Source organism: Nipponia nippon, unplaced genomic scaffold (assembly GCF_047370975.1).
Source record: "Nipponia nippon isolate SJK-2023a ecotype South Korea unplaced genomic scaffold, ASM4737097v1 scaffold_3, whole genome shotgun sequence".
In the NCBI taxonomy this organism is placed as follows: Eukaryota; Metazoa; Chordata; class Aves; order Pelecaniformes; family Threskiornithidae; genus Nipponia; species Nipponia nippon.
In genome coordinates, this window is record NW_028262347.1 from 5,214,099 (window position 1) to 5,240,732 (window position 26,634).

General features: G+C 44.5%; 1 protein-coding gene across 1 annotated transcript in view; it reads right to left on the reverse strand.

Annotated features, from left to right (window-relative positions):
* The window catches only part of ITIH5 (inter-alpha-trypsin inhibitor heavy chain 5), a 54,722-nt gene that overhangs the window by 6,250 nt on the left and 21,838 nt on the right, over positions 1–26,634 (reverse strand). The window contains exons 6-12 of the mRNA XM_009462619.2: positions 25,284–25,453; positions 24,601–24,717; positions 9,506–9,677; positions 6,636–6,945; positions 3,354–3,907; positions 2,924–2,974; positions 1,714–1,830 (exon numbers count right to left, since the gene is read on the reverse strand). Of these exons, the coding sequence (XP_009460894.2) occupies positions 1,714–1,830; positions 2,924–2,974; positions 3,354–3,907; positions 6,636–6,945; positions 9,506–9,677; positions 24,601–24,717; positions 25,284–25,453 (1,491 nt within the window). The remainder of the gene's footprint in view (positions 1–1,713; positions 1,831–2,923; positions 2,975–3,353; positions 3,908–6,635; positions 6,946–9,505; positions 9,678–24,600; positions 24,718–25,283; positions 25,454–26,634) is intronic.

A 26,634-nucleotide genomic window follows, 5' to 3' on the forward strand; every position in this document is an offset into this window, starting at 1 on the left:
CAGGTTCTCTCTGTGTCACTGCAGAATAGGACCCTGAACCCTGCACTCCCGTTGAGCAGCTTCACCAGTGCTGCTCTTCCAGCTTTCCTCAATTTTGCCCCAAAAGAACCACTTTTGAGTAGTCGAAGGTGCAGATTCCACTGAGTCAGCTGTAGCCTAGATGTCCACACTCAGATTCCCAATCGTTTTAATGATTTTTTTGTGACTTCCTGTCCTTAAGACAGTGTCTCCTCTTCCACAGGTCTCTGAAGAGCTACTAGACAGCAACAATTAAGAAGGAGAATTGTGGCTAACCCAAGCTAGACCCAAGCCATCAACACTGAGATAAAATATCTCCATATCTCATCATTGCTGATGGAATCTCTCATTTCTGTCTTCATAGGCTCAACTTGCTAGTGCTATGGAGTCTGTTTTTCTCCAGCTCATTCTGCATTTGAGCCACAGAATCATTCAAAGCTGTAGCACAAACACAGTCTGTGAGAGAAGCTTAAGGGAAACATCGCCAGGAGCTGGATCTTATTCACTAAGGCAGGCATGAACACAGAAATATGGAGGCTAGACCACTGCCACACAGAACAGAACTCTCATAACTTTATTGTGGGGTTATTTATCTTCTTTGTAAAACAAGTCTGTGCATTGTCTCTGGTTTTGACACCCCTTCCTCCCACCATTTCCTTGCTCAGGACATAATCTGCTTATTAGCTGCCCTGCTTAGAATTCCAGATCGGATCAGACCACAGCCTGCCCCTGGGGATCAGACTGGCCTGAGCAAAGCAGATCCTGAATCGTGTGGGTTTTCTCAAGGCTGTCATGACTCGGTAACCAGTTTGGTGTTCCCTTCACTGAAACAGCCTCAGTGCTTGGTTAACCTGTTTGGATAATTTGCTCTGTCCTGAAGCAAACAGCACTGTAAGTAAAAAGTAAAGTTCCAATAACAGAGCAATTTTGGTGAGCCCAAATCCTTTATTTGCATGTTGTGACTTTGTAACTAGAAGGCTGATGAAGTTGCACCATCAAAGAAATGCACTGTCTCTGCACCAGAAAGCTGAATCCCCTGTGTAATCTCTTGGCACAGAGGTGGCTGCATGGCTTATGCAAACACTACATGCAGTATGCAAAATGCCTGTGGCTGTTCGTTCAGCTGTGGCAGTTGTAGCACTGGTTAAGTGCAACCCCCTAGACCATACTGGGTCTAATATCAGGAACTGAGCTCTCCGATCTAGCTGGGCTGCAGGGGTGCGATGTGGTCCTCATGCACTCAAGTGGGTCTCTTGGCTGTTTACATGTAATTGCTGCTCCCCTGATTCCAGCCAATGAAGATCTGAGCTAGGAAAATTTGGATATACATAAAGGCCAGTTCTCTCTGTGGTTAGGTCTAATCTGTTGGCAAACACTTCTGTAGATTAATTGCATATGTAACAGTGGCCAGGCCTCCTCCTTGCTTAGGCTTGCTGTGAATTTACCCATAAGCTATGACAAAGTTGGAGGTCAGTAAGGGCAAGTGAACAGTTTACCTCCCCGTCTAATCCAGGTGATTAGAACCAGAAAACTTGTGTGCATCAATTTTCCATTACCTGGCCAGAAAAGCAACTCCTTCTAATTTCCTGCCACTTTCTCGCCTATGAAGCATCTTGGTGCTTAGTCTTATTGCTAGAGAGCTGGCCTTGCACTTCAGCTTTCCTCTACAAGCAACTGCTTTGTTTGGCTGCTCACCAGATTCCTTATGATCAGAGACCAGCCGGAGAATGTCCCCTGGTTCTCCGTCAATATTGAAGCAGACAGACAACTTGCTGGAGGGAAAATCAATGACAAAGTGAGGGTCTCCATCCGCTGAGAAGACATGGAAATAAAGACAAATGTGAGAGGCTTACCCAAAACTACAGTGTCCAAGAATGTAACAAACTGCTTTTCCAAGTGTGTTTGTCCCTGTTTTTTCTAAGACCTCCTGGTTTGTTGTTTTTAGAGGGTCGGATGGAGTTTGCCAGGAAATGCCAAGTTTTGCTTTGTTTTTCAAAGTTTATTTTATTTTATATTGTTTTGTTTTTCTCACAGAAGAGGTTGGGTTTTCAATGAAAACTCAAAACCCGAAGCCGTCCAGGTGAAAATCAGGATATTTTCTTCCTGGAATATCATTTCAGTGATTTATGGGAATGGTCATGCAGGTGTTTTATACTCCTCCATACTCTGTTGGGAGGCTACATCACCCACAGCACACAAGAACATATCCTCTAATCAAGGACTGCTGCATGGGCACACCTCACACTGAACCTTCTTGGTCCTCAGTATCAGCTTGGAGCAGTCAACAGCAGATTTTAAACAATCCCACGACCTTAATTTTTCAACAATCCTTGACTTATCATCAGCTACCAGATATTTGTTATTAACAACAAGACAAGCCAAACCTCTAGTTTTTAAGGTAAATTTGACCTTATCCAGTGAAATTCAAGTCTAAATTCTTGATCTGGTCTTATTCTTCAGTGTTAAATGTATGAAAAGGATGTTAAGTAAAGGTGCAGAACCAACAGAGAAATAGCAAAACACTATCGAAGTTTCTTTTTTTTTTTTTTTCCCCTTTGACAACACCTTTTATGTTTCAGCAACATTACTTTATAAAATGTTTTTTGACTAGTTCTAGTACAGAGAGAACGTGATTCCTGTTCTCCCCTAATCCTCAGAAATCTCAAATGAGGATCAAGTGGTATAGATCATCTGCCTTGTTATGTTTCCTCACACTTCTCATTACTGATCCTCTCTGTATTTTGTTTTTGGTTTTGTTTTCATTTTCCTTCCTACTCTGCAGGTCTAGTAAATAGGATTTTGGCTGATCCGTCAGGATGGTTGTACCACAGTGGCATGCAACTGAGGTTTCCATAATCAACCACTATTATTTTGGATTATTAAAGGCATGAAAACAGACACTGACCTGAAGTTTTTGTGATTTTAATTCTTTGTTTATCTTGCTGTCTGCGTATACCTAGAAGTGGGGAAGGAAGGCTGTTACAATTACTTATTGAGCAGCAGAAAGAACCATAGTATAATAATGTTTGCAAAATATTATTCAGCGAGATTATGGGACATATTCCTGCAGCTACTTTAAGATTCATTTAGAATATCAATTTTTCTTCAATAGTTTCTACAGAGCGGTAAGTGCTTCCAGGGGGTGAATCAGGTGCCTAAAATGTTTGCTTAAGGTCACCCAGCTCACAATTAGCAAAATCAATATGAAAATCTCAGCTTTCTGTTTACCACCCCTCGGTTCATTGGCTAGATCATCCCTGTTGCCAAAGTCAGTCATGAGACCCTACCTATGCAAAAATATTTCTTACCAGCATATGGTTATTTTTCCCTCGTACCTGGTGGTGCCTTGTGTCCCTGCAAGCTCTGCAACTTCTCACCAATGCCATCAGTAGAAGGGCTGATAAACTCCTCTTGAGGTGGTTCTGAATGGAGCCCAGCCTCTCTCATCTTCAGAACGGTGAAGGGAGTAACAAAATTGTAAGTCAGGGCCATTGACTTGGCTTTCTCCATCAAATAGTCTTTTTCCTGATTGTCATCACTCTTCAACCGGGCCTTAAGCAGTTCCTTGATGGTGAGGTAACTCCATGCCCTCTCAATGTAATTTTTATCACCTTTGCCATCTTCCAGGCCGGGGACACCTCTGATGTCATTCCGGCTTGGCAGGTCAATAGCCACATCTGTTTTCAGGAGGATGTACTTCTTGGAGTTGCTAGCAGTCACCTCCACATGGAGACTATCTGAGGTGTGGTTGATGAGTTTGCCAGCTATTATAATTTCAGAGCCATTGAAGTAGTTAGGGAAGAAGTTCTGGGTGACTTGCTCCACATTGTCTTCAGGGTAATCAATACGGATGTCAGAGAGAAGGGGCGTTCCTATTTCATCGTAGAACCTTAAACAAAGACACATTTCTCACCATTAGTACTGTTCATCCAAGTGTATGCATACACTCTTGCACTTACACATGGCCAAGGATACAGTCAGACTATCTAATATGGCTCCTAAGACATTCAGGAGAAGTCAGAGCTACCAGGCTCCAAATTTAACCACTGCATCCACTGTAACTGGGCCCAGAGAGACGGGGGACTCTCTACCCTCAGAGATTTTCAAAACTTGAGTGGACAAGGCCGTGAGAAACTTCACCTAAATTTGAAGTTAGCTCTTCTCTGAGCAGAAGGATGGATGACATGACCTCCAGAGGTCCCTTTCAACCAAAATTATTCTCTGCCTCATTTTAGTGTTCAGTGTTTCTTAGGCATCTAAACAGAGTTTCTTAAGTGTGTTCAGAAGTATCTCAGCATGGCCTGGCAGTCACCTACCTTCCACCATGATTCCAGAGCTGTGAAACGAGATATTTGTGATCATTTAAGTTTGCTTAAGAGGACCTGTCCATTAAAAGTAAATTCTTGGCTTCTCAGGCTCACAGAAAGCACCCTGGTTATTTCAAAATGTACTTAGAAGAGATGCTGTTACCCACAGTTTTCCAGTGGTATTATGCATAGTATTCGAGACCCAGAAACTGTAAGACCAAGGTCCCCCAAAGCTGGAGAATAGCTGAACCAAAGCTTCTGTATCACTGGAAGAGCCCTAGATACTACCATTTAGGATGGTCAGTGTAGGACAGGCAGGAATACAGTTTTCTGAGGGCGGAAGGAGAAGAAAAAATCAAGAAGGAATCTACTATGCCCCCATAAACGAGGACATTTCCAAAGATTGGAGGAATCCTAACTACTAAACACAGGCAGCCTAGCAGAACAGAACTCGCTGCTACCTTATTGCTGATTTTCTGTTGGAGCAAGACATGGCTTCCATGGAACCAGAGACCTTAACCTTATAATGCCTTGTTAACGTGACCTACCATACTTCTGAGAATACCTCGCACTGGACAGGCCAGAAAGCCTTTACAAGGGGTCAAGGCCTAAGTTTACAGTACTGTGTTTTCCCTGCAGCAATGTGCTTTTGATGGATCTTCCCAAGCTGCTCCAGGAATGCCATATTTCCCATTTAAACACCAGACTCTTCATCTCTTGACAAGCCATTTGAGTTTAATTTGGTAAATAAACAAAGAATTGGCCTCAGCCCTTTTTTAGTTCAAGCTGCATTTATTTTTCACATCTGCTTAAACAGATTGTCTGGAAGCTAGAGTCACACTTTCTGTTTTATTCTCTCTCCAAGGAAACCCAAAGCCTGACTTTCTTTTAAAGTCTCTCTGAGCACTCAGTGTCTTTGATACAGGGACCTCATCACGTTTTAAAACATGAGTAAATGAAACCCGAGAACTCTGTCAAATAACTCCTGTGTTGTAACAAATGGTGGAGCGAGAGATACAACCTGTCTTATAGCACAATGCAAGGAAGTACCTGTGTAAAAAATACAACCCACTGTCCACAAAAATCAAAAATTATATTGGCACCCATGTAGATTTTCCCTCCAACAGTGATTTGAATTGGCCTCCAGCAAGTAATTGTGCTTTTCTGTGTAAATTTGGCACCAGACGCCAAATGGGTTTGCCATCACTGAGCTTGATAAACAGTGAGCTGTTTATCAGACAAAGGTGTTTGAACAAGTACTTGCAGTGCTGGCTTCCTGCAGCCCAATCAATCAGCACATCCTTCATTTGCCAGGGAATGCCACTCACTATCCAAAATGCATGTTCTGAGAAGCAAATGACATGGGCGGAGTGGCAGATAGATCTACAAAATCTAGCTTAAAAGGAACACATTCTTGTCCTACTATAACAATGACAGAAAGAACCACTCTAGTGGAAAGTGCATGGTCTCATTGCTCCAGATAAATTAGACACTAGCCAGGCAAAATGAGAAGTCTCTGCTCAATTACTGTCTCTTTTTGGTTTCTGAGATTCGAAATACAAACATTTTGGGAGTGAAAACCAAACATTATTGCCTGGAAATACTGACACATTGCCTGATATTTTAAACAGAGCTGTGGTTCAGATATCTTTTTGCCGTTCCTCACGAGGGTCTCCCCTTGGACTACAGCTCCCTGATCACAGAAGAGGAGCATAATCTCTGGTCCTACTGAATGATAAGGATTACAGGAAACTTGTTAGGAGTTTGGGTCACAAAGAACGAGGGAATGAAGCAACTATATGATCATCCCAGGAATTACCCTTGTGTATTTTTCAAAGTCGAATATTTTGGAGTTTGGGCAAAAGGTTATGGTTTTCAAAAAATAAAGAAACTATTTTCTGCCCCAAATTGGGATCTCCATTCCTGAACCCCTTCATGCTGTTTATGTTGTCAATTTGAAGTGAGCAATGTATCCTTTCCTCCCTCCGTCCACCTGCAGAGAGGTGGCACTCGTGCCTCTCATCTCTCCAGGTTTACACGTCCAAAACAACAATCTGAATTAGGGGAACAAATGCCTTGTTCTGAGGCGCTGGGAAGCTCCAGCACAGCTCAGGGGGTCCGCTAGGTAGTAGACTATTTCTGAGTAGGCATCCTCAGTATCTGAGCATACTCTGCCTCTCTCAACCAGAGTTGAGCCTCAGAGAAATTCCCATCTCTTGTCTAAGGATGTCTCCTTAGAGGATTTTCCTTCCCAAAACCCTTGCCCAGAGGACCCAATGCAGATACAAGCACAGAAAAAGCAGAACAAACCCTTTGAGGTGGCTGGCTGCATCCTCGTCCTCTTGGAAATGCCTCGTCATGCCGCAGTTCTCCAGTGCCATCCTCTCCAGCAGCTTGTGGTCCACATCATTGCCAATGCCAATGGTGAAGAGGCAGAATTTATCACGGATGGCATCCTTGGTGTTGCTGAGGATTTTGGATGACTGTGTTTCCCCAACAGTGGGCCTCCCATCCGTGAGGAAGATGATCAGAGAAACACTCCTGGCATCAATGTCGTTCTGAGCAATGTAATCATTTAGCAGCTTTGCACCAGTCTGGAGAGCACCATTAATATTAGTCCCTGGGAAGGTACCAAAATTATTAGCTCATTTCTCCTTCTAAGAGTCGTACAAATAATTTCCCTAAGCCCCTTTTAGTACGATGACAGCATCTCTGTTCATCAGGATGTTCCTTCTTTCTACATGAGGTTGCACTAGCCCTTTAATTCCGTTCAGCTCTGTTACTCAGCACCAGTTTGGGATAGTTGTTTATAGTCTTATGCATTGAATTATGAATTGCAGTTTATTATGTGAAATTGCTGCATCCTTGAATATCTCAATGTGCAATAATCAGCCGTGGTAAGCAGAGTCAGAGCACATACCATGTCCTGCTGGTACCTACAAAAATAGTTAAACTTAATTATAGGACTCTCCCAAATGATATCTGAGCTAGGAAAACAAGTTCTGCTCACTTTGTCTGAAGGGCACAAGATTTGAAGAGAGGAAAAAAACCTTCAAATGGGAAAACAAGTGGTTGGGTTTGTTCTTCAAAATCCCAGGGGCTAACAAAGTTTAAAGGGAAGAGAAACGGCTTTGTTAGCTGAGGAGTGTGTTTTCACAAAAACAACTGGCTAGCGAAGAATGGAGCTGCCTGAAGTGGGGAGAGGGAGAAAACAGAAAATAAATGAGGGAACAGATGTACGTTAGAAGAATAGCCATGAAAAGGATCCAAGCCTACTGCGCGTTCAGAAACAAGAAAGCAGGAAAATGAGTACAGGTATCTCCTTGCTCCATGTGTTTCTTGTGCTAGTCAAAGCAAAGAGGGATTGGTTGTGGAACCTTTGCAAGCTCAGTACATCGGGGTTAAAAACAGCTCTCAGAAAAAAAAGCAGGTGAAATGGGTTAAGAGGCATACACAACAGACTCCTGGGCGTCCAGAAGGGGAGATCTAGGGTGGTTACCAGCAAGGACACCCTAGCAGGTCTGACCATGGATCATGACTAGAAACAGCATGCACAGCTCCAGTGACTGCAGCAAGACAAGGAACAGGAAAGGGGCTAAGACTTCTGAAAAGTCTTCAAAATCCAGACTGTGTTTTTTGCAAAATCGTTTTGAACCAAAACCCTGCACCTAAATATCCTAATACTCTCTCAGTCTCCATCCAGATCCAAAATTTCAGAAAGAATTTTTTCCCCAGAAATGAAAGAAAACCATCCCATGCGGCAGACATCATTTCAAACCCAGGCAGATCACAAAAGCTACCAAGCACTGAAAACTGCTTTTTGGCACATGCGCAAATATTTAGCAGCAATATTTTCTTCCCACTCCTTTGGTGTGTGAGTATGACACAGAGGTGCAAGCACAGCACGTTCTTCATGTGTGCGATCTGTGAGCCCGATTGCATTCACGTTCACTGGAAGATACTCAAGCAACAGCACCTTTACAGGGAAAACACAGAGTTAGCCAAAACTAAAGTACCACTGGCCTGTGGTGGACAATCGCTGCACCTTCCTGTTGAACCAGAGTTAATCATTTCCTTTTACTTTTGTTCTCTGGCAGGTTCATGGGCAAACTCAGCTGGTTCCTGCACAGCTCTTTTGGCACTTCAGGAGTAAAAAAGCTTTGTAGTCTGAGTTTAGTCCCACTATTGGTAATTGTTTAACTGGGCAGGTCCCTTGACCACTTCCTAAACTCTTCCTCTCACAATAGAAACAGTACGGCAAACCGTCCTGTTTGCTGTGTTTTTCCATCAGAGAGTTTCCTTTGCTAGGAGCGGTCACTGCTCAGGGGCAGCCATGGGAAGGCCCTGTCTGACCTTTAACCAGCTGTGAGTGCTTGCACGGGGAAGGATTTAGCATAGGTCATTTTGCAGCTCTGCTTACCTGGGGAGTGCTCAGCTAGGATGGGCACAGCTGCCAAAGTATTTTTGATTACAAACTTCACTATGTTTTTTTTATGCTAGTGTCCATAGCCTCATAGGAGGCCACTGAATCAAATTCAAAATCATGCCTGCACTCTGCCACTGTTCTGGGGTCTCCTCCTCTCCCCTCTTCACTCCTGGCAACAAGGCACAAGCAAAAAGGGACAAGAAATTCTTAAATGTCATTCTGGCTACTCCTTGGCAGAGAAAAGAGTAAGGCAGTACTAGGGGAGAAACTAGCTATTGCAGAAGGCAATCTCACAGCCCACACTGCATAGTCCGTCCCTGGAGTTTCCAGCCCAGACAAAACCATGTGCCAGCTTTTACGCAGGCTTTCAGAAACTGCACAAGTACTGGCCCTGTGTGTCTTTCACCAGCATATAGTATTTTTTCCTGTGTCCTCAAGAAATAACCTTGGGAACTTTTCCACTCCAAGGGTCTCACAAGATAAATGGGAGAATGGGCCCAACTTGGCTTTACTAAGTATATCAGGTCACATGACTGGATCTGGGGACACCTTCCCATCACGTATGCTGATAAAGGGCACATATCCTTCTGTCACATAACCCTGAGTGGAGGTGAGGAAGGGACCTCCTTGTCCCACGACCTAAGTCCCAGCATCTTTTTATTGCTACATGTTACAGGACCACGTTCACCACTCTCCGTTCTGTTGTAGTTAATTGGATAGCAAAATTAATCCTGTTCATATCTCTGGATCGTACCTCCAGTAGGCGACATGTTATGAATGTACTTTTTAGCATCTCTTATATTATTTGGAGTAACTGGCACCAGCCGGTCCTGCTGCCAGACCTTTATTCGGTTGGAAAAGCCAATGATATTGAAGTGGTCTTCAGGCCTTAGGTCCTGGAGAATTGTGAAGAGAGCTTCTTTGGTCTAAAAAGAAAAGAGAAAAAGAGACCAGTAGGCACAACTGTCGCTGCTTTAGCGGGCAAAAATTTAATTTTTAAGATGTTTACTGATCTTATAGATATTTCTACATTGCCAGTTTGGCTCACGAATAAAATTGAGATGTCCTTCCCTGTCTCAAAGCCTGATCTCTGTGGTGCCAGGTGCTACGCAAATATAAGATGAAAGAACAACTTTTGCCCAAAAGATCTTGAAAAGTTGTGATACATATGCCTGGACCTAACTAAGCTTAAAAATCCTGCATGACAACTAGGATAAAAGCTCACACTGACCGGGAGAACCATGCCCTGAACTAAGGGATGCTGAATAATGTTGACTAATACCAAAAGTCTCGTGGAGTTTTTCTAAAGCCCTCTAGACTTGCAGTAAGCTGTTAAGTGGCATATGGTTAGAAAGGTTACTTATAAGTTGACATACCTCTAAAATGTCAAGGCTGCACATGCTCTGTTCATAATTAGGATACTGGTTGGCATATACATACTCCAATTGTTAGTTCCAGCAGTTAACAAATGTTTAAGCTAATATGATCAAATGAATAAGATACAAAAAGAAGCCCTGACTAGTCATTGCAGATTCTACCTGCTAGTCAGTTTTGTCCCAGGCATGTTTTTTTTTCCAGCAATATGCCAACATTATATTGCTCTGCTGTTCATCATCCTATGTAAATATAGGCAGACAGAGCGAGGAAAGCTGGTATCAAGATGAGTTCGTAGTAAGAGAGGTGAAGATTCTTGGGTGATGGGAAAGACAAACCACTGAGGATAAGCCAACAGAAAGAGTGCAGATGTGTCCAGTTCTCTCCCCAGTGTGACGAACTTTGATTTAGCAGCCACGAAGCTGTGTTCGCATGGAGACAAATTTCAGCTTAGTAAGACCAGCTGAGAAAAGATGCCCAAAAGCAGCCTCTGTCCATGCAAACATACCCTGTATTTGGATGCAAAACGCCTGGGAGGAATACGAGGCAATATCTGTAAGCAGAGGGATCAGCAGCTTCCCAGCTCTGCCCTTTCTTGGCCACGGTTAAGCCTTTCAAATTCTAAGGAAAGCTATGCAGAAAATAGTATGGTGGACTCATCAGCATTTAAAGGTTTCTCTCATGCCTATCAGGGAAACATGTGAAGGGCTTGTCCAGAAAAAATAGAAAAGGTAATCAGCAGTGCTGGAAACCACATGTTTCTAGGCCTGATGTTTCTATGTAAAGACAGTTTGGAAAGGAGCTCAAAGGGCTGATCAAGCTGTGTCATCAATATCCCTCTGGATTCTGCATTGACACTGATGATGCAATGATGCAACTGCAAACGACTTACCCACCGCAGTGGAATCTCTAATCCTCCCAGCTGGTGACTTGGCTTCCAGTTCATCTGAAGTCAAGGGGAACATTTCCCATAGCTTCAAACATTTTGGAGCCAGTTCTGGAGTCCCTCCCTGCCTGTTTCTGTTCTCTGTATAAACCATTTTCCTCCGTAGGGATCGCAAGATTCATCCCTCCATTTGCTTAGCTGGAACATTGCTCCACGTCTCACCACAATGCATTTTATGAATGTTTTATAGATAAGAATACTAAACCAAATGCTGGTGGAAGAGGCTCTTTCAAAGAGAAGGGGAGAACCCAACTAGGTTCACATCACCAAATAAAAATTCGAGAAGATGAGTGCCTGCTGCAAACACAAGGGTTGCCTCCCCAGTCTAACAGTCCATAGAGAACTTGCTAAGATGAGCTAAATAGCCATTATTTGAAAAAGACGGGAAAGTTTTATGGTCTCATCTCCTCTTTTACAATAGCCTTTGTACTGTAAAAATTCATCAGATAATAACATGACATCACCCTTCAGAGGGACACTTAATCATTCAGTTTCATTTTACAGAAGTGAAAACCGAGGCACAGACTACTTTAGTAATGATGTCAAGGCCACAAATGGAGAGCTTTCCAAAACTTGGAGTTTCCAGCTCTCAATCCAGTAGGCCAAACCATCTCTCACGCATGTGTAGAAAGGCAAAGCAGCAATCACACAGTGGAGAAAAGGACTCCTGGGTTTATTTCATGATAACAAGAGTGGTCCATGCATTTGTCCCTCAAAAAAATGGGATCAAAGTAAGCAGAAAGTGAAAATGGAGAAGCTTCTATCCTGTGTGAGTGCGGTCAGGCCTTTATGCCAGCCTCTGCTGAAGGAAATTTTGGGCAGGGCATTAAAGCAAGAAACAATGAGACCACAACAGCTCCCCATGTGCAATATCCCTCCTCCACTCCCCCCTGCCCTGGGAGAGAAACAGAGGTGCCTAGAAGCAATGATTTGAAGCGAAACTCCCCAAGTCTCATTATCCATGTTATAGCTCTGATTATAATTAACATCACTTGACCTTTCCCATTACAAAACCCCTCTTTTCAGTTTTTTTGCAATTCTGTCAAACTGCACTTTTCTCAAAGGGATTTATTGGGCCCAAACAGCTCTGCTGTTTCTGAGAACAAGGCAAGAGGAAAAATAATCTTGCTTTAGTCTTTTTGCAGAGAGAACACATCTCACCTCCAGTGTGCTCAGAAATTCCTTTTGACATTCTTGCCTGCGTTCAGCCAAAAGAAAAGGAGAAACAGAGAGCAGCAGTGTAGTTTGTGTGTACACAGCATCCAAGCTAGAACTGCAGAGGGGTCTGGAGGGAACTGAAGCAGACTTTCCTAGAAAAAGCAGTACTTCCCCACACCCTCATATAGGGGCCAAACGTGGGGCTGGAACCATCTCTCTCTCCCCTTCTTTCATTCTCTCTTTCCTTTTTGTCACAGTTAAGTCATTTCCATGGCATGAGTCAGTTCTTCCCAGGAAAAAGTTCTGTCATATTTTAATGCACATGCACAGCCAGCCTGGATTCTGGCATCTCTATCATGTGCTTGTCTCTGCAATTTCAAAAAAAAAAAAACCAAAAAAAAACCACAACTTTGAATTTGTGTAATATATAGACATACAAACGTATGTACAAGTGTGTGTACATGCACATGGTTTTGCTCCAAAGCAAACATAATGAGGGAGGCCATATGGTTCATCGTCCTGTAGCTTTTACCTCATCCCCAGTAAAAATAAAGGGTGGGATTCAGCTTTCCCAACTCAGTCATCAGAAAGCTGGGCATTGCATCTAATCCCTCCCCAAGCAGGGGAAAGACACCTCCAGAGAGTAATCCATCCCATCTGTTTTGGATGGGGTTTAGGATGGGCTGAGTCATTGTCTGGAAGTGCCTGTCTCCCAGCATTGCCTCCAAGAGGTTGAGTAGCTCAACTATAGAGAAGGTGGGACTCACCTTAAGACCAAATCCTTCCCAGTCCTGAGCACTATAATGCTTACTGGTGCCAAAAGGAGCTGAACTGGCTCTCCATCTCTCCCAGAGTGCTCTGAATTGCCTGGCTCATCCTAGGTGTTTCCATCTCTCCTCCCAGTTCATAAGGACCTCCAGGTTCATACTAAAGACTGCAGTCCTCATGGGATGACAACACACACTTTGCTACCAATATCCCTCACCCATAAATGGGCTGCGAGAGAGACATGGCTTCCCTCCGGAGGGCTGGATATGATTCAGTAGCTGGCAGGCAAAAGCAACTTTAAATAAGGAGAATATCTTGGTAAAAGTGCACTGCTTGAAAACCTTAAGTATGCAGCTGTGACTGAGCGCTCCTGGTACCCAGCCCTCTCCTCCAGTCTCCACCAGCCCCCAGGCAAGGACTTGCAAAGCTCTTCGTGCAGAGAGTGCCTGGCAGCGGCTTCAGCCGGGACACGGCAGCAGGTTTTTTGTTCTGGCCTTGTAAGGCCACAGCTGGAACTTCTTCTGGCTCCAAAGAGCTAAGGGCTGAGGCTGCCGTGGGATTCCCAAGCTGCTCCGCTGCCGATGGGGTCTTTGCACTTCCACTTCTGCCTGGCCCCAGTGAGTCATTGCACTGAAACTTGTGCCAAAGGCGCTCTCCTGCAAGGGAGAAAGTTAACCATTTCTTCCCTGCTGAGGGCCAGATCGTTCCTCCACGGCTGTGCATATGACAGTGGTTCATTTTGGGGATAAGCTGGGCACAGATCTAACCCACTCACACTGAGGAAAACCAGTTTAATGGTCCAGCACCCTTGTATCAGGTGCTGTAAGGTGAAACACTTCTTCCAGCATGTTTGCCTGGGTAGATGCATTTTTGTGTGGAGGGTGGAGTAAGGATTAAAGGAGAGGGTGGCGGGAAGTAATAATACAGAACAGCTGGAAAAAATCCATTTTTACTAGTTGGGAAAGGATTGTAGCTGTCAGAGACAAGTTTTAAATGAGGATTTAAAAGAGGATTACTCAGTGGAGGAAGGTTCCTCCGTTTCCCTCAAATTAGCATGGACAAAATTGAGCTGAACGGTGGACACTGAATTGCCATTCCAATGCATTTGAGTTGAAAAGCTGTGCTGGTGAATGAGCTGTCAGCACAGCTGTAACCTAGGGCTTGAAACACCACCTCCAGGGCTCCAAAATATCACTCCCCAAATCTGGAGCAGAAGAGTCATGGTCTACAGCTGAGGGCAGGTGGGATGACCATGGCTGCCAGGGAGTGATCACAGTTTTTGTCTGTGCTTCAGAAATGATGAGAAGCTGAAGATGGGCTCGCACTGTCTAAATGACCGATGTGCAGATAGTGTCTTCTCAAGCCTACAAGGTCAGAGACAAGCCAGCTCCCAGACACCACTCTGGTCTTCCTTGTCACCTCCACACTGATACCTGGACATGCAACACAACTGCTGCTCTTCTGGTTCTTGCTTGCTAAAGGCCCTGCATCACGGCCAAGGTGATTCGGGGCTGTATGACCCCCAGCAACAGCAGGAAGAGGAGAACTCCCTCAGCTACACTCCACTTTGGCTGTGAATTGTCACCTTTGTACTCGGCCCTTGGGGCTAGCTCCGACAGACCGCACTTAGCTTAAACACTGGTGGAGCAAAGCATGGGAAGAGACACACTCCCATGGGAGAGCTGAGAGCCTTCAGCCCTTTTTTGGGTCAAAGAGCTGCCTCAGAGACATCTGGGATGATGTCAGACCATCTGGGCACCTTTTAGGAGGAATCCGAGTCCCGGTGACATTTCTCTCACAGTCTCTTGTTTGAGGAGCAGGGTGAGGGCAAAGCCTGGCTACCCTGAAAGCTGTGCAGTTCAAAGAGAGACAATGTGTGGTTGTTAGACGCTGTGGCATTGCCAGACATTGGCCCTGCGATGAAGCAAGGGGGGAATTCAAGCACCTCATTATAATGCATGCCCCAAGCCCACGTATTCACACTTTCCATTGCCTGAGAGCATTTGTAAGTGCTTCATCCTAGGCCCACATCCTCTGTGCAAGTTTCATGTCAGCCCATTAAAAAAAAAAAAAAATATCAAAAGACTTTCAGTTCATGCTGAATCCAATTCTATACAGACAGCGGGTCTCTGCAGCACTGTAGTGTAACTCAGCCCCTCTTGGAAAAGGCTTCCAGATGCAGAGGGAACTCCCCCAGCACCCACCCTGCCAGCGCCTCTGAGGTCACTTGGCAGTCCTCGGCTGCACCCTGCATGCCCAAACACAGCTGGCATCTGCCCTCGCGATGGCTGGGCAGTGAGACATCGACACCAGTGACACAGCCCCTTTCCAGCTTCAGCCAGCAGCAGGGAACAGCGTGGGCTCAAGATCAGTCAAAGACCATGGCTACCAGAAAGAAAAGCATTCACAACCAAAGCCTTTGGAAAGCAGTATCCATTGGCTGAAAGCGCTGCACGAGGACAGCCTGCAGACAGCAGACATGGGATCATCCGCAACCATATACTGAAGGATGCCACAACTAGAAGACAAAATTTCAGTAGGCTTTACTTTGGCTTTCCAGATCCCCTGTGAGAGACCGTATTTGACAAGAAAGGAGCTAAGGCACAAGATGTAAGCTCAGAGGGAAGTAGGAACCCACAGCTCCATCCAGTAACTTGTCTGAGAGTGCAACAGCACAGAGAAGGGCTCAGAAACCAGATCTCCTACAGCGAGAAGGAGACAAGTACAAGTAAATATGTTGTTTGGCAAAACAGCACAAGGAAGCACAGGGAGAAAAAAAAAACAAAAAAAAAAAAAACAGAATAGCTCCCCTCTCCCCTTCAATATCCTCTATGCTTTGGTTCATATCTTTCCCTTTCCAAACATGCACAGGCAGCTAATAAAAAGGCCCAGAGCTGTTTTTTTCCAAGCTACAACAACAATATCTGGTCAAATCTGCCCATAGTCTGTCAGAGGGATTAATACTGTGACTTAAGGAAAGGCTGGCATCAAAGTCGCACCTGAAATGGTGCTGTCGAGGTCAGACAAGGTACTGCCATAGACTTGGTTTGGGATCTAGTAGCCAAGGGAAAGGCAGTGTGAGCTCCACTGCCATTTTACAGGGAGGAACTGAGGTACAGAGAGAGCAAAGGTTTGGGCAGTATCACTCCTGCTGAGGTTTGAAGCTGTATCTTGTGAGTTTTGCTTTCCTCTATGTCCCAGTTTCCTTTCTGCCCACGTAACGCAGATCACATGCCAGTTGCCAGCAAAAGGGACTTTTCTACCAAAAATGGGTTTTAACCCACGAGTGTATCCTTGTTTTTTTGTTTGTTTGTTGTTGGGGTTTTTTTGGGGGTTTTTTTGGTTTTTTTTTTTTACCTTCCTCCATCCCCCTCTTGGGGAGGACAATCTGCCCTTTCTTCCTCTGCAGGGAGCGCCACACAGTTCAGGGACTGCAACTAACCCTCTCCCTGTCAATATATCTTTTGTGTTTTCTTCCTGGCAGACACTGATCACGTAACCAAGGAAAACTCCTTCACAATTCTAGACAACAAGCATTTTGTTTTACACTGACACTGGCCTGTGACGGGAGGGAGTTCAGTTGTAGAGCTCTGGACAATAAAGGTCTGTCTCCAGTCCATGGTCCAGTCTCCTCTGCCTGAACTTCAGGGATCCCTTGCTAGTAACTTGAACACTGCTGACTCCCTATATGGTCTTAGAAAAAGTTGCTTTGTAGATTCCTGGTCTGCAAAAGAAATACTCCATCATTTAGAGCGACTGTTTCTATTGCCTTTTCTGACAAAGATTTTCCACTTAACATTCAGTAAATCACTTAGCTCCACATTCGTCCAGGGCATTTAAGCACTAGATTTCTGCTCAGTGGAAGATAAAACTGTCTTCAAGGATGTGGACAAGTTTAAGTTACCAGTTGGGGTAACTCACTTCTCTAGCACCCAACAGCATGGTGGGTATAAATACATGAAAAACTGCGAGATGGCCTGGTTTCTTAGGAACTGGAGTTTCATGTGCTCAGAGGGCAGAGCGTACGCTAAGTCTTTGCAATCTCATTGCAGTGTTGAGGATATAAATATATGCTTGTACAAAGTTTTAAGGAGGCAAGCTCTTATCAGCACCAAGCATCATTACTTCAAGCACTTAGCAACAGTGCAGTATGGATGACATTTGGAGCAGTAAATGTTTCCGTACAATAAGTCAAAGGGAAAAGTTTAAAGGCTGCCCCACAGTGCCATACTGAAATAACCCCACTGCAAACAACACGGCTGCTGGTTCGGACAGCCAGACTGACACAGCAGAGTATGAAAGCCACATTCTTGTCTTGTGCTTAGCTCATTTTAAGTGGGATCACATCCCATAACATGCCAGTCAGACACTCAAACCCCCACCCTGTCAGCATGACAAACAATTTCCATGGAGCCAGCAGCAAAAAGGTCAACACCAAGGGAAAAGTATCCCATACCCTCAATGCAGAGCTTGACATCTCTCTCTGCCCATCCTCAGAAGATGGAGTTAGGCCCAGCACATGAAAACTGTTTCAACAACTCGGGACTTTCATTCTCTGTCACACAGATCAGCTGCCGACACAGTGCTGGGACGAGTTGACATGGCCAAGAGGATGTCCACAGCACATGCCCTTGACTTCAGCAACCATTAGCTGCTACATTATGCAGCAGGAATTGGGCTGAGACACAGGTTGCTATGCTTTTCATGTTGATTAGCCTCCATTCTTCACCATGTAGCCACTCTCTCACAGCGGGTGCCTCAGCAGTCAGAAGCCTGCCAGGCTTGAAGCTCTCTAGCCCCTTCTCAGAACCCCCTGCCTGTGCATGTAACCTGCTAGGAGAGAGACATTGCTCCTTCACAGAGAGATGTTTCCTCTCCATGGAGAAAAGATCTGTGCTATTTCACCAAGGAGATATTGCACCATTCCTACTGAGGGAGGAGATATTCTTTCTCCATGAGAAAGAGTGCTGTACTTCCACAGCGATGAAGTATCCATTATCCCTCTGCAGATGCTGTGACTCTGTAGCCACCTCCTCTCATAGCCCTGGCCCTTTTTCCTTGAACTGTGATACTTCTTACTTTTAGATGTGACTTCCCCATTTTCATCTCCAGTGAGTGAGGGATGGTGACGATGGTTGGTTGGTTGGAGCAAAGACCCAGCACTTTTGCTCAGGGTTAGCATTAAGCAATACAAGAGCACTAAATTGTTCTTCAAAAAAAGCAAACTTGCCTGTTTTCCCACCTGAGAGCATGCCACAGGGCCCTCACTGTCCTCCAACACCTGCTCTCCTTCCTGTTTTCCCCATTTCCAAATACCCTCAGCATCTCCAGGATCCCCACTCCCTCCTGCATATCCCTGCCTCCAACCCTTCCCCTGCCCACTTCCATGCCAAGCCACTGCCTCAGACACAAGCGCAGGCCAAGTCTTTGCCCAAAACTCTGCAGAGAAGAGAGCAGATGTTTTGGAGAAGATGAAGTCACTACATCAGGGGTAACTATCCAAGCAAAAGGTCCCTCCTCATGACACAGGTAGTATCATATCCCTCATTCCTAAGGGACTTCAAATTACATCATGTGGACCTCAGAGTCAGAGCTGCCTGTGAACACTGTTTGATGACTTCATACAGTAATATAACATGGAAGACCTCACTCCAGCAGGCTTCCACAGAAGGTCCCACAAGCACTTCTGAGATTCAAATGCTCTTCACAGTTAGAAACACACTCTCCCAGCTGGGCAGTGGGTAGTACATGCCCCATATTAGAGTGAAGGGGTATTTACTTGGAAATAGCAATGTTAGACTAATAGCTTAAGTCTTGGCAAAGATGAGGTGTCTTTTAGACTTGGGAAATCTTGTACAGCCATAAGCCCAGCCATGGATTTGCCAGCTAAACAGACAAGACTCTGCAGAGACAAGCACAGACAAAGAAAGTAACCTACCTAAGTTCACATAGCAGATCTATGATGAAAACATGAATAGAAGCCAGGTTTGCCTTCCAGGTGTTGCTCCAGCAACTGGAAAAACACAATTCCAGCTTGGAAAGGACTGTTAAAGAAACCCAGATCTACAGCTTCATAGACTTGCATGTGTATGCCAGGGCCTTGAGCATACTAACAGGCTTTAATGGCTCTGACCAGCCCCACCTGGAGCTTCCACCCACACTCCTGCCCATTTCAACTCCAGCCTGGGCCCTCAGTCCCAGTTTGAGTCTCAGATCAAAAGCTATCCTGTAGCTGTTTCTAGCTCTGTCACAGCTATGCCGGGTCATAGACCTCAATGACCCTGATCCATGGACTGACTTCCCAGCTTGATTTTGCCCCTTCCTTTTTCACTATGGACTTGTCTGGTGATCACTGGGCCATGTCTGTCACTTCAGTAGCATCTGTTTTCAGTTCATCCTTTGGTGAATTCAGCAAAGGTCCCGTTGAAACCCTTGGGAGAACTCTCAGTGTCTTCATGGGGTTTCAGTTCAAGCCTCAGCAGCATTTCCATACCAGACACTGCAGTTGCCTTTGTGTCCTATTTACTCTGAACCCAATTAAGGGGTCTTCCTGGGAAACCCTGTCTCTACTTCTACTGCCTCAGCATGGAACAAATCAGCTGGGGGTATGTTGGCTGTTAGTCCTGAGACCAGAAACAGATGCTCCGTGTCTTGAACATCTGAGGGCATCTTGCTCTGAAGGTTACTTGTTTCTCTGTATGACCCTGTCATTATTTATAAATTTTAGGGTTTGGGGAAGGCAGATTATTTTGCTGCATGACAGGTACTTGCACCTTTCTTGGAAGCTGGGCAATTAAGGTCTATATGGATCTGACATCTTATTTACTGTAGTAGTTCTTATATTCCATATTTACATCTACAGAGAGGACTGAGACGACGTAGCTGTTGTGTATTCCCAAGTAGGAGGCAGCTGCATGAAGCTGTCGGTGCTGGAGACACTGCAGACAGTTCTCCTGTGTTCACCCAGGTTGTTGCTTTCCAATAGAAATGGAAAAGCCGACAAATCTTTCCTCTTCACAGTAGCTTTAAACTCACTAAAGGCTGTAATTAGAATTAGCATTTTTTCCACAGTCCCCTGGTGATTTAAGGTAGTTCTCCTGGGCAGCAGCCATTATTTGGACTAGTAGTCAACAGGCCCGCAGCCAGCTCTGCAGCAACCAGCAAAAGTCAGCGGAGTTTGGAGTGAGAACATGGAATGTTCAAGTGCTTGTCTGCTCTCTCACCACCCTGAAACTGCTCAGAGGGAGCCTGTGTGCTGAGGCACAGAGGTTTAGGGATATGTGTATATAAGGCCCTCGGGCCCTCAGAAGGGCTCAGACAGCGTGGGTCACAGATCAAGGGTACCGACAGTGTCCCTTGGATGGATGCAGGCAAATAAACTGAAGCATTTGCAAATATGCAGCAGGTCCCAGCTTCAGTTGAGTTTCTCCTAAAGCAATTAACCTCAAAGAAAATTACAGTCTGGCACACTACCATTGACAAGTTGCCAGGCTTGCGGTGTAGCCAACTGTTTAACTGAGTGTGTGGGCATTTATTGCCTGGGGGAAAGGTAAGGTGAAACGAATCTGTGGTTGAAACAACTACATTTTACCTCATGTCTCCAAATTATCTGCAAACCCATCCTCTTGTGGGCATGTTCATAGCTTGGAACATGCTTGTTCTGTAACACTGAATTGCAGGCTGCTAAAGGTCCTTTTTTCACCATGTTTATTGAAGCTGGGGATAATCGTGGCAATCACAAGGTGGTGAACCTATAACTGGCCCCTCTTTCTCCTAGTTACACCAATGTAAAACTGCTATGTCCCCCTCTACCTGGCCAAAGGTACCATAAAATCAGCAGGTCAGACTGCTCAAAGGGCAAATCATTTTGCTTCCCAGTAAACCTTGCAGATATAACCTGTTCCCCAGGCTCTTCTGGCTCCTGTTAAAAGCAACTAATCCGCACAGAGCTTACTGTCTCTTTTCAAATGAAGGAACAAAGCTCATGAGGACAAAACCAGTATTTTCCTTCCCAGTGCGACAGCAGTAATGACGTGCAAAGTCTTGAACACATGAAGAATTTTTTTACCATCATGCTCAAGAGTTTTCATAGAATCACAGAATCATAGAATGGCTTGGGCTGGAAGGGACCTTAAAGAGCACCTAACTCCAACCCCCCTGCCATAGGCAGGGACACCACCCACTAGACCAGGTTGCTGAGGGCCCCGTCCAACCTGGCCTTGAACACTGCCAGGGACGGGGCATCCACAACCTCTCTGGGCAACCTATTCCAAAGCCTCACCACCCTCATAGTGAAGAATTTTTTCTTAACATCTAATCTAAATCTCCCCTCTTTCAGTTTGAAACTGTTTCCCCTTGTCCTATCACTATTTGCCCTTATAAAGAGTCTCTATTTTTCTCTTCCTGAACTTTATCTCCCCACCAGTGCCAGAAGGTGACTGTCGCAAAGGCCCAGATTCTCAGTGGAGGTGGACTGCTGTAACACATCTGAGTCTGCTAGACATCACCAGAGTTCAGAAGCTGTGAAAACTGCAGGAGGAATATGCACGTTAGCTGATCACCCCCACAAAGCTAATATATGTCTCAGTGATGTGAGGGGAATGTCTCAAGGGTCTTAATGACTTGATTTAAGCTGATCATTCAGGCTCGTTATATGTGTTTGCAACTGGGTATGGACATCTTGTTGCTTCAAAGACTGAGGTATCTTAGCAAGAAAGGGATGACACCAACAGAAGACAATTCATGTAGGGAAAGGAAAACCTTGGGAGAGGAAAAGAGAAATGACTCACAATTAGATTGTGGGAACTGCAGGATGCATGAAATCCTGACCCCATTTGAGTCAGTTTGCCATTAACTTCATGAAGGCAGGTGACCGAAGAGTACGAAAGTTCCTCGAGTTACCGTAGAAAAGGGTGCACAGCTGAAGTTTTTCATCCTTGCTTCACAAGCCTAAAAACTGTCCTTTGCCATAGTTACTGCAGCTGACCTGCAAGAGCACTCTTTACAAATGCTGACTGTATTTTTAGCTGGTCTTGCATGTGACTCAGTAGAGAGAAATGAGGCAAGACAGTCTCATGCGAATTCCCAGCTCTCTACAGGCCACCATAGATTACCACAGCTGCAAGAGTCCGAGAGAAAAGAAAAGGAGGCATTTCCTCTGCTCAGATGTATCCTGCCACCAGGGGACGTGTCTGTAATTTAACAAACATCTTAATAACAACAACAATTGGGTAAAAAGGCCACTGAGCAGACATGGGCCATGGCTGTAATTGATCACACTTTCTTAGTGTACCAAAAAAGGCATATTATTCAGCCAGTCCTAGATTTTGGTCTTTCCTTGACTAATTAATCTGTGTGGGTTTTTTATGATTTAGGTCATAATTCCATGAAGTTCTGTTTTTTGGAGCACTTGAAATCAGAGGAAGATAAGTGCTTCCTGCACATAGCACTCCTCCATAACATACCTGTGGTTCTCCATAAAAAAGAGTATATCTGAGACAACAGGGCAAAAAATTGGGTACGTCCTCAACAAAAGTTCTGGCTAGACAGTTCTCTCACTTCAGGCTCAAGAGGCACCTATTTGTACCTACATGGCCTGAGGTTTATGTATGTATAGCAGTAGGAGCTGGCTAGGCTATGAAGTAGGCCTTCAAGGGTTAATCCTTGGCCACGTTGCTTCCAGTAAGTATATGAAAAAGAAACACTAATACGGTCAGGAAGAGAATAAAAGCTTTCATAGTACAAGGTTAATTTGCTGACCTAAGGCACTACTTGCGCAGCTCACACTAGCACCAAAGCCCTTCAGAGTCTTAATCTCCCTGGTTCAGCGCTGTATCGCTGACTGCTTTCAGCATGCAGGACTGGGTGCATTTGTAGAGCATCTGTTTATTCTGTGAGGCAAGGAAGACATTTTTCAGCAGAAGGATAACAGAAAGCCAAGAGCCAGACTCTGTCCACAGGAATTTGTAAAGATTCAAAGGCATCTTCATTCAAGACCTGATTCAGCATAGTACTAGGTATATGTTTGTTGACAACTCTGCTGCTCCAGTCACTGGGGAAGGTAATTAGGACCCATAAAAGTCATACTCCATTTTAGCTCACAGTGGAGATAATTTGATTTAGTAAGGGACACAGCTTCTAAATTAAGATTTATGGTCATCATTGAAACCAGACGGTAGCAGAGAGAGAAAGGCATATATACCCCCAATGTCCTTGTTCAAAGACAGAGAACTGTCAGAGAATGACCATGGTCTGTGTTTGCAAGGACATTTGGGCTAGTGTTGGTTATCAAGGGAAAAAAAAGGCTCTCAAATAACCACAGTTTCCGGAAATATCACCATGTTCCAGGCAGTCGACCAAGGAGCCTGAATGGACTAATTAGAGTTCCTTAAATGGCCAAGATACAAGCCCAAGCCACTGGCCTTCAGTCATTCTAGTAGGGTTACAACAGGACACCGTCCATACAAGCTGAAACTGCCTGATATTGGTGTCAACCTATGTGGAAAGTGTCACTTTCCACTGTCATTAGCTCGGCCATGGTGAGGAAGTAGAAGGTAAAGATGTGGCCATTCACCAGAGAGAAGCCAAGTAACTTCTCCATATCTCATGCTTGCGGGGCAAGTCTTCAATGGAAGGAAACAATACTAACCCTACCAGGACTTTTCTCCTTTTCTGCACAGATACGTAAGAGGAAAACTGAACTTACCTCTCCAGTGTGAGTGCAGACCTGAGATATATCTGTCAAATCATTCAGAACAGAACTGAAGTTTTAATCCATCTCTGCTTCTAGTTCAGACTGATGATATTGTGTTGAGAAAGAGAGTATATTTCCCCAGGCACAGTCTGCCTTTAGTTGAGACTGATAATACTGTGCTGAGAGAAAGAGTATATTCCCCCAGACACGGTGTCCTTCCAAGCCAACTACCTGGCTCCCGAACTGGAGACAGTTTCCATGTGTCCATCTCAGAGAACTGAAGAAGCAAAAACGTTTAGGCACCAGCCTGAAGCCTCCATGTCAAAGGTCAATTTTAAGCATTGGTGATGTTACATTCAGCTTGGTATGTTGGCTCATGTTAAGATCTGTGCCCTGGAAGAATGTCTGAGATTTGTGCTGAAAGACTCAGATTCTCAAACAGGAAAAACTGACCTTTCTTTTAACAGGACTCATCGAGTTATGCATTGCTAAGTGTTTTGCCAAGGTAATTTAAAGACATCAATATCTTTTCTCTGCTGTTAAGCTGGATACAATGGACTGCTGAATGCACTTTGCTGGGAATTCTCCCTGTTCTGCCTCTCTTCAAACTGCCCAGAACAGAACTGCCCAGGACAATCCTATCTGCAGCATCCTAGCTCAGTTTTGACAGCACCGACCTTTTTTACAGAGTGATGAAGTCCTCTGCAGTTCTTATTTCCATCCCATTCCCACTAACATGATAATTTCTCATTGCAGGTAGATCATCTCACCTTGAGGTTTCTTCAGAGCCTCCTCTCACCTCAGACATAGCAAACATTTTGCAGAAGAACCCATCTGGTGAGATGAAGTCTGAACCAAGCTCTCTGCAACCTTACAGCCAACCAGTCTATAATAAATGCAAGGACCTCACCTGTCTAAGTTTCGTTCCCACCATGGAAGCACTGCTGTCAAGCACAAAGACAACGTTCTTTGGCAGTGGAGGAAGATCTGTGGGAGCGAAGTAGTGCACGAAATACCCACTAAGAATCTGTGAAAGAGCAAGGAAATCAGGAATCAAAGGCAGATCATGATGCAATGTTCCACACACATCATTATGGGATATTTGGTTGGGCACACCTGATCCTGCTTTCAATGTCTGTGTCTGCATTGGAGGATATAAGTGCTCCTTTGTACCCCTCTTAATCCTGGCCCCCTGTTTATCTAGAGTGGGGGAGCCTACTGGAGCTCTCCACATCTTCCATGGTGGATACTGGGTCTCCTTCCAAATGCAGTAAGAATATAATGTATGTACCCAGGGATCAGAAGCACCACATGCGTTTGGGGAAATGGCCTTGTATCTAGATATATACAGCCAGTATATTGAGAAACTGAAAAGCAGATACAAAAAAAGAAACTCAGTGAAGTAGGTACCTGTGGTTTTTAAGTCCATCTTGTGGCTGCCAGCTGACTGGTTTTATTTTGGATAGTTCTTACAAGATGGACAAGTAGCCTTCACTTGGAAAACATTTTCCAGGACATTTGGAGCATGCAAGACAATTGAACCATCTCAGGTATAGTTAATAAAACAGAAAAGATGAGCCATGTGTACAGTACCTGAACATCCCCAACACTCAGCTCCCTGTTGACATCATATCTAATTATGAAGTCTCCCAAAATGCCATTTCGGGCAATCCTGGTTTGCTCGACAACACTGGGATTGAACGTAACTTTAGCTAAGGTTTTGGTATGTCCAACAACAGTAGAAGGAGGAGGAGAAACATCACCTGTTGAGATAAAACCACAATATTACAAGTTTTTCCCACTGTCTTACAGATGTCTGAGCACAGCACATAGAGTATTACCAGGGAGTCAGGTCAACTAGCATAGTTCCATACTGAGATTAAAGATTCAGCTCACCAGCGGTAAAATAAGAACTAAATAATCCCTCTTCTGTAATTCTAAACTGAAACCAACATTGCAATGCTGTCAGGGATATTTATATTTAGGCAAAATTCCTGTGCTAACTTCTGTGTGGCGGTCACTGAACTCAAAGGCCAGATATTCTCTGTATGACTGTTAATAGCTTTCTGTAAATAACGAACACACAACTTCAGACATGTATGTGGTATTCATTCCAGCCAACCCTAGACATCTAGAATGCAGATCCTATACCTGAGATCCTGCCAGTCAATGCAAGTATGATTCATTTGACCTGTTTAAACATTTTCTCTAGGATTACATGAATCATACTGCAGATTTCTCCCTATTGATTCTAAAGAGTTCTTGAGGTGACTTGTTCAGATGTACTGTAAGCATGTGAGGTGGGATTGACCTGACTAATTGATGTCTTGATCTGACAAGCGTCTTATGTGTAATGTCTAGTTCTGAACAAGTCATCTTAGCTGCCTTTATGTTCAGCAAAGAGTTATCAGTATAGTCGCTGCAATTTCGGTCTTACTGATTGAGACAAAATCCAACACTTGCTAGTACAGTCATGCAAACTGTATCCCTGAGATGTAACTCACCCTAATCTCTGAGAGCCGTTCCTGAGTCAATGAAGAAAGATGTGCCTTTCAGAGAACATCTCAGAGAAAGACAATAATTTAGGTCTGAGTCACTCTCAAGGAACCTCTGCTTGTCTTGTTAGCTGTGTTCATTTTCTAAAGTTGAGGGATATGGAGATTCCTTGTTGACTCTCTGTGTAGCCAAAATCCCACCTTACTCTCTTTTGGTGTGCCAGCTACTTATTCTCTCTGAACTCCATAAGGACCCTTACATGAGACTGACCAAAGGTCAGATTAGGCCTTGAACTTCCCCAGATCTTGACGGCTTTCCCCCTTATCCTAACTAGCTATTGAAAACACCAAAATAGATTGTCAACTGGCGTTCTTCTTGGGTGCTTCAGCTCTCACAGTGATTATTCCAACACCCCTCTGAGGCACAGAACTTCTATTATATCTGCTTA